Genomic DNA, 8,328 nt, shown 5'->3' with positions numbered 1-8,328 from the left:
CCTGTTTGATCCCTAAAATGAAGGTTTTATAGTAAGTTATGTCACAGGTCAGGGGCTCAGCAATCATTTCATAAGTGAGGGGGACAGAAATTACAAATTCAATAATAATAATATTTAATAGTATTGACTTTGTCCAGTCATTAATCAATTATGTCAATAAATCCTAAAAATAAATCTTAAGCTAAGTGTCAGTTTTGGAGTAATGGCCCGGCCTCCTCGGGACGTCTCTTTAATCTGAGGTTCTGAGTTCTAGTTGCATACTGAGATTGATAATAAACAACAGACACAGGTCCTGACTTAGAACATAAATATGTATTTCTTGCAATGCATTTAAATGTGAAACAGCAGGTCTGGAGAGTGTCCTAATAACACGTCAGCAGTGGAGCACTGGAGCAGCTGTGAACAGAGAGAGATGTCACCGTACAATTGCACTTGTTCAGAGGAAAGCTGATCACATGAATAAAACTCCCACACACAGTGCAGGACGTCTCAGTGAGGATATCATGAGATTGAAATGAAACGTTCGTTTTAATAAGGCATCACAGATCATTGGCAGGCTTTGACAAGTGTTCATGCAATGTTGAGAAACTAACAGCAGATGTACTCACTACAGCGTCTTTCCCTACAAGAAACTCAACCTGCTATTTTTTTCCCATCATAGGTTTGATCTTCTCTATAAGCTTCAGAAACATTCAGTCAGATGAGCTCCAGATCAGCAATCATCTCATCTTAACAGAAAACAAAACAACAACAACCGTCACAGAGAATCTGCAATATAAGATGCACGCCTTCATTTCCAGCAGTCTGTGTTTTATGGTGTCTTTTGGGCTCTACAGGGTCTTACTGGGGGGAAAAAAGTGCATCAGTGTGCAAAAGATGATGTTTTGTGGATGGACTGTCCTCCAGTAGAGTGTGTTGATATGGTTTCATAAGTGTTAAGGCACAGTGAAGGACACTGACATACAGCACAACTAATGGGTTCTTTTCAATCTACTAAAAATCTTTACAACTATCTAAAAAATTAAAATCTGCTCAGTTGAATCAAATGCACCATATTACACAAGAATGCTTTCACGAATGACTTTGAATGTTTGTGTTTGATGAATGAGCTCCAGATCAAATGTAATAAACGATGGCCGCTCGCACTAGAATACTAGTGTACTACATACTGCATACTTCGCTGAAGACTACTGACCGTTTAAAAAAATTAGTATGGATAACAGCATGCATTGTGCAACACTAAACATTTAGAAATGTATTCTGCTACATCGATGTTGTCGCATGATTCATCTCAGCATGTTTACTTCAAGAAGTGATATCTAGGAAATAAAAATATTCTTTTTTTTTTTATGCAATCCCTGTAGAAATATCTTCCCTTTCTGTAGTTTGCATAACATGCGTGTTTTCAGTATGCGCTGAACATATGACCGATTCATCTGGAGTTTTGAATTCGTAACGCATACTAGAATACTACATTTACTACTTCTATATGTGAAAAAAAAAATTGTAATTTCCGTGTCAGATTAACCGCAGATATTAACATATTTATTAACCAGTATTTACTCAAGACTTCCAAAAGTCACATTTTTTATTCTAAATATTATCATTTATATCCAAGACTTCGTTGAATTAAACACATGGTGAGGTCACGTGAAAATGCAGTACATTACACGAAATGTTACAGCATACTGTGTAGTATGCACACTACTGACATCCATTTCCTATTTGTAGTTAGCAGAGATGTGGGGCACTGAAGTATGCAGTATGCAGTAGCACTGAGCGGCCTGCAGAGGCTGCTGTCGCTTTTGTCATGAAGTTCATGTTTAGAACAGAGAGTCAACAGAAAATACTGTGTAATGTCTGCTGGTCACTGGTGCAATCAAGGTATAAATCACTCCACATGTCTCCTAAACCCATATGACTTCAGTCAATCTTTGAAACACAGATGAAGATATTTATAATGAAACCTGAGAGGTTTTCTTCTTTCCACTGAATGTCCAGGTCACCAAAAGATCCAACAAACAAAACAAGCTCATAAAGGCATCACTTAAGCATATTAATAAGATAACGAAGATTGTTTTACAACAGCTTTGTAACCTTTTTGGTTACCTGTATTTATCAATGGAGGGACAGAAACCACACAGGTTTCATTAAAAATACTGTGTTTTGAATCTTTATGGGCATGCAACAAGGTGTGAGTTTGGAGTGAAAACTAGCTGAAATAATCTGTTTCGCAGGGCACTGACTAGTTTTTCTGAAGGTGGCGAGTGCTTGTAGAACCTGCTTGGAAAAAAATCATTTCTTGAATTTGATTTGGTGCCATTAGTGGTGCATAAATGTCCCGTTTGCTTTAAAAGAGCACTAACGATCCAGAGATCCAGGGGTCTGTGAGGGCTTCTGGGTCCAGGATCTCTCTTTCATGCTTGATTCTTTGGAAAGGTTTGAAAGGTGGCGCGCCACTGACTACGAGGAGGGACAGTTCGACTTCAGTCCCAGCTTTGACTTCCAAAACAATTCCCTTCTTTCGGTTGTTTACAAAAATAGAGCTAAAATTGTCAAAATGTAGTTTTGACGAGTTTACGTAACCTACTGCCGATGAAAGCTGCTATCTACACATGCAGAATGTAACCAAGAGCAAATTCAGTCCGTCTAAACCAAGAAGTTGAGGGAATTTCACTAAAAGCGTAAAACTTGTTGTTGAGAAGTGACTTCTTAAGGCAAGCACTTAAGAGGAAGCACGACCGGCTTCATCTGGACAGCACTGTCTCTCTTTTACTATGTAGAGGGAGACTATTGAGACAGAGCCTGCCGAAGTGATGAGGAGAGAGGCTTTTTATACATTTATTTTCAGTCCATTTCTGGAGATAAAATCCAAATCTAGAGGGAGGTCCTGTTCTGCATAGTAAGCGTCTGCAGTCAGCAGTGAAGACGTCTGGATCTACCACAGCTCAGGGTTTTCTAGTTTGAGGAAGCCGGGGTCCTTGCGCAGTTCCCAGTACTTGTTGTTAGACACCCATCTCTCCCTCTGGTGACTGTGCATAACCTTCCTGTTACACAGAGGAAGCACAGCTTAAACTCACATTTGGTTAAGTCTAAAATATTTTCTAAACCCTTGTGCTGTGCTGAAAATGCTTTACCTTATTTAGTGTTTTCCCGGTTGAAAAATGGCCATCCTTCGTGTAAATCTCTCATTATGCTATATTATCACCAAACCTTGGGTTCAATCTTTTCGTCAACTTGTTTTATTTGCATTAGCACAGGGTTTGTGTTTCTTTTTGGAACTGACTGATTTTTTATTTTTTTTAAACTCAAAACAGGCTTTTTCATATTTTTTAAAATGATGAGTTTTGCCCAAAGGCTCTAAATTGGGTGAATCCTGTAAAAGCTGAGCACATGAACACATCAATACATTGAGAAGGTCCTGTCTACATGACAGGAGTTCAATAGCAGAAGAAGAAGAGGTGAACGGATGAAGTGCACTCACTTAAAGAATCGCGGCTGGTGTCTGATGTTGTTCTCCTCCAGCCACTTCCTCCTGTTTCTCTGCTGCTCTTCGATTCTTTGTTTCTCAGCGGCTGCCATCTGGACATTTCCTTCCTCCAGACACCTGTGAGACACATTAAACCAGAGCTTCACCACAGATGATTACTCAGCGCAAGCTTTGCTCCACTGGTTTCTAGGAGTGTGGAAAGAGCTGAACTAAGCCAGAAACTCTCTCAGGGAGCAGAAAACTAAATGCGATACAGTTTAAAATTGAGTTTAATTACAAAGTGACATGAAAGACTAAGCATTTAATTAGTTCTCAATATAACTCAATATTTCAAATAGATCAAATGTAAGAAAAAAAGACCAGATTAAATTTTGGGATTATTTATATACTATCATAGTATTTAATAATATTTTGGTTTAGGTTTAAACTTTTTATTTTAAGTTTTTATACAGTTTTATTTTCAACAATTTTGACATTTTTATTATATATATATAAATATATATATATATATATATATATATATATATATATATATATATATATATATATATATATATATATATATATATATATATATATATATATATATATATATAATTTTAGTACTTCAACTCAAAGCCAACATTTCTATTTTCATTTAGGTTTTGAAAGTTTTTAATCTAAAATTTATATTCATCTAATATTTGTATTGTATTTTATTTCAGCTTTATTTAAATGAACAAAAAATATGCATATAGTTTAAGCTTTAGTTATAATAAACAACAAGTTTTTTTTGTGACTGTACTAAAGCATTAAAAATACCATTAGTTTTTGCAGAAAATTTGCATAAACATAAGTTCACACACTTATTTCTTTGAAAAAATATGGTTATTCTACTTTGAATGTGTGTTCTGTGTCAGAATGTCTGTTTTTGTTTTGCTCTGTGATTCTGTCCTCTGTCAGTTTAACCAATAGAACATCAACACCCGGGTTGCCAGATGGCACAAAACTCAGCGTATTGCAGCTATAGAAGCCAGCAAATGAACTAAGTGAGAGATCACAAATTCTGCTCAACCTAAAAAGTCTTCCATATAAATCGCTCTGTGACCAGAAGAATATTAAAACATGGATAAATAAACTCATCAGCTTACAGTTTAAGGCTCATTGCCTTCTACTGTCAATTGCGCTCGTTCTCGTTGAGTGTCATCAATCTGGCAACCCGAATGAGCATTGAGTCTGAGGAGGACTGGCAAGAGAATTGACTTTCTCAAATATTTTAAATTTGGACTGCAGTACCTATATCAACTTCTAGCTGTCAATATTACATACTGCACCTTTTAACTACAATTTCTGTCTCTTCTGGTACGCAAGATTTAAGTCACTCTTCCTAAAGCCACCTGCCAACCACTAGTATTAGCAAATAGTTTATAGCTTATAGTCATAATACCAAGTGGTTTTCTGGTCAATTTGTTACAAAGGAACTGACTGGAATTCATTCTTTTCATGAACCGTCTTGAAAAGCCACAGCTGTCAAAGCCTTTCAAAGATAAGTAAGGCTTTATGGAGTCCTTCAAAACTAGGTCCAAATCATTTCTAGAGTGACTTCTTCTTGTGAGGCAGTGGATCACTCTCCCGTGCCACTAAACTACAGCATATTTTTACAGTAAGAGTGTAATTTGAGACGATGCATGTACCTCTGGTCCGGCCTGTATCGAGCATCTGTTGGTGGTAGCAGCTCCTTCAGCTCAGGACAGAGCTCATTGAGCTCTATGGCAAACCTGCTGAAGCCGTAGTACAGCTCATAATCTGTAGGCATAGACCCTGAACACACAAACACAACATTGGTTTACACACCGAAGAGAGTCAACACTGTAAGTGGAACATCAGCATTAGCATTAGCATTAGCATCTCACTCGCAAGCATGCGACTGCCTTCACATCATCAGATCTTGTGTTGTGTAGTGTCTGCGAATGACTGCTAAATTTAGAGCATTTATCAACATGAATATTTCCAAATGGCCATTAAAGTGCAATTTATTAAATTACAACAGATCTGAGAGCAGTTTATGTACTTTCTACCACAGCGACTGGGTAGTTACTTCTCAGCCTAAGTCACTCAATCACTTTTTCTCCTTCACTAGACAATAATAATACACTACTGTTCAAAAGTTTGGGGTGACTTTGATTTAAACAGTAAAATAGAAATGTGAATATTGAATACTGCAGTATAAAATGACTTAATTTTCAGCATCATTACTCCAGTCTTCAGTGTCACATGCTCCTAATGCTGATTTGATGTTCAAGAAACAGTTCTTCTTATATAAAAAAACTCATAGGGATCTCAAACTTTTGGTAAATGTGAGATGTAGGTCCGAAAAATTTTACAGCCACTGATTTTTTTTAATCAGCAGACTTAACTTTAACTTAAGGAATTTTTATTACCATTTATATTTTATACATGAACATTGTGCCAGTCTATTTTTGCTAGCAGCTGGCGAATGTCGATGCTGGACCCGTGAGTGTATATACCTGGTCTCCAGATGCATTTGGCTGAAGGTGGGACTCCACAGTACAGACCCTCATGCCATTTCCCAAACAGTCTGTGAATGACTTTCCCCTCCTGCTCCATCACTGATCCATGCACTTCATACAAATTCGAGCTCCAGTAGTTTCCCTTGACCCAAACACACATACGCATATTCTTACCCACCCAACACTTCTTAAAGGTAGTGTACATTTAGTGAAGAGTTCATTACACTAGTTGGTTGTTTTCTTTAAAGATGATGTGTATAAATATATAGAGACAACTGTCAGTCAGTCATTAATAGGTCTGCTCACCAGGTAAAGCTTAACACAGTCAGTCTGTTGTGCTTTCAAAACATTGCTCTGTTCAACTGAGCATGCACATTGTGAGATTACATATTTTACATTACAAACTATGTAAAATAAAGACTGCTCATCCTTTTAAACTTATCTGAAAGCTTTAGTGTATGTGAGTTTGCACAAACACCAGCATCTAAACCACTGTTCTCAGTCGATTTCAAAGGCCCTACAATCTAAGCTGTTCTTTTGGCTCTTCTGCAGATCTGGTCCCAGCGCAGCACTACTGTATAATAGACAGGGCGTCAAAGGTAACGAAAGCGGTGACGCAACTCAAAGTATCCTCAGCTAGTGCACCATTCACATGTTCATTGTGGACATAAACAAACCAGTTCTTATTACAACTATTAAACTAAAATGGTACAAACCAGCATTCAGATGAATAATGAACTGAAAATACTAATTTTAGTGCTGTCAAAAGATTAATTGCGATTACTCGAATTAAAAATAAAACTTTTTGTTTACATAACATATGTGTGTATACTGTATACTGTGTATAATTATATATATATATATATATATATATATATATATATATATACACACAAACACATGCATGTATATAAGCATGTTATGTTTATATATTAAATATATTTATATATAAAATATAAGAATATAAATGTATATACCTGTACATGTAAATATTTTCTTAATATATACTCTATGTGTTTGTATTTATATATACATAATAAATAAACACACAGTACACATACATATGTAATGTTAACAACAACTTTTCATTTTGGATGCGATTTTAATATAAAATAAACTTAAAAATATAATGTTAGTATGTTGTACATCTTTTTGGGTTTTTTTTCAGCATTTTAATCACAATTATTTTAATATAGCTACATTTAAAAACAATTTAAAACTAGTGCCCCCCTAGTGGTTGAGAACCAGGACTTATTTGTGATATATATTTATATGCTGCTGCAGATGTGCATGTACCTTCACAAAGGTGAGTTTGCAGATGCAGGTAGTGTTGCGGGTGTTTCTGATCGTGACCTCCCCGTAATGTTCGATCCATCGCCTCCCGCTCAGAATGTTGTGGACACACGTCGTCACCTTGTTCCACTCGTAGTGATCACCATAACTACTGACACATGCACAAAGCATGATGCTAAGAGTCACACAGACAAAAGGACAGATGCAGGCCAAATAAATAGTGCAGAGAAACAGACCTGGGCAGCATGACATTCACTGTTCCGATGGGAAGAATCTCCATAGACTTCCCCCAAAACTTATTCTTCCATCTGACGTCTGGAGCACAAGCACACACATACTTAAGTGTGATAAAAAGTTTTGCATTTAAAATATGGGAGTGGAATCAGTCTTACCCTGCCAGAAGGTGAAGTTCTGTGACTCACAGTGACAAGCGGAGATGGGCGGATGGTGGCTTACCTGTAAACAGACAGGAAGACATAATCTCCCGCTAGAGTTTATTAATGAAGCACAGCAAGTAGCATTTCTACAGCAAAATGAGTTCACATAAATTAATATAAACTAGATTTGCACTTTGAGTACAGACAGATTTTTTTTAATTGCACATACTCTGTACGCTCAGCTCACACATGTGAACAAGGTAGTAACACTGGCCTGGCCTAATGTAGCTTTCTCTGTCAGCGCTGTGGGATTCACATGTGATAAATGTAGGTGGGGCGTGGGAGGCGTGGTTCAGCGAGGTCTGAGACAGGAGAGAGAGCTGGGAGACGAGTGGCGGTAAGTAGGTCAAGTGCCAAAATACTAACACCTGGGTCTTGTTGCAGTAATTGGTGTGGGGAGATGGTATATAAGCCAGTAGGATACCGGCAAGGAGGAGAGAGCGCTGAGGACTCGTGGGGGACTGCTAAACCGGAATCCAAAGGAATGTTGACGAGTATTGGCCAAGCAGCTCCGGGACTCGTGCCGCAAATGGCTGTTGGCCGGAGGAAGCGACGCCGGGGCAATCCTCAACAAGGTGGTACTGGAGCAGTTTGTTTC

The 8,328-nt window shown here is 37.5% G+C and overlaps 1 protein-coding gene across 10 annotated transcripts in view; it reads right to left on the bottom strand.

Moving 5' to 3' along the window:
• Positions 1 to 2,197: 2,197 nt before the first annotated feature.
• The window catches only part of LOC132152674 (oxysterol-binding protein-related protein 6-like), a 58,439-nt gene continuing 52,308 nt past the window's right edge, over positions 2,198 to 8,328 (bottom strand). For 6 of the 10 annotated variants that reach the window (XM_059561465.1, XM_059561468.1, XM_059561472.1 and 3 more), the window contains 7 exons: positions 7,686 to 7,749; positions 7,530 to 7,608; positions 7,297 to 7,444; positions 5,998 to 6,142; positions 5,164 to 5,290; positions 3,485 to 3,607; positions 2,198 to 3,047 (listed from right to left, as the gene is read on the bottom strand). In XM_059561465.1, the coding sequence (XP_059417448.1) occupies positions 2,939 to 3,047; positions 3,485 to 3,607; positions 5,164 to 5,290; positions 5,998 to 6,142; positions 7,297 to 7,444; positions 7,530 to 7,608; positions 7,686 to 7,749 (795 nt within the window). In that variant the 3' untranslated portion in view covers positions 2,198 to 2,938. The remainder of the gene's footprint in view (positions 3,048 to 3,484; positions 3,608 to 5,163; positions 5,291 to 5,997; positions 6,143 to 7,296; positions 7,445 to 7,529; positions 7,609 to 7,685; positions 7,750 to 8,328) is intronic. The other 4 variants (XM_059561466.1, XM_059561469.1, XM_059561471.1 and 1 more) reach the window with 1 other exon arrangement.

Source organism: Carassius carassius, chromosome 11 (assembly GCF_963082965.1).
Source record: "Carassius carassius chromosome 11, fCarCar2.1, whole genome shotgun sequence".
NCBI lineage: Eukaryota > Metazoa > Chordata > Actinopteri > Cypriniformes > Cyprinidae > Carassius > Carassius carassius.
Note: the sequence above shows the minus strand (reverse complement) of the source record. Positions and strands in the feature narration are given on the sequence as shown.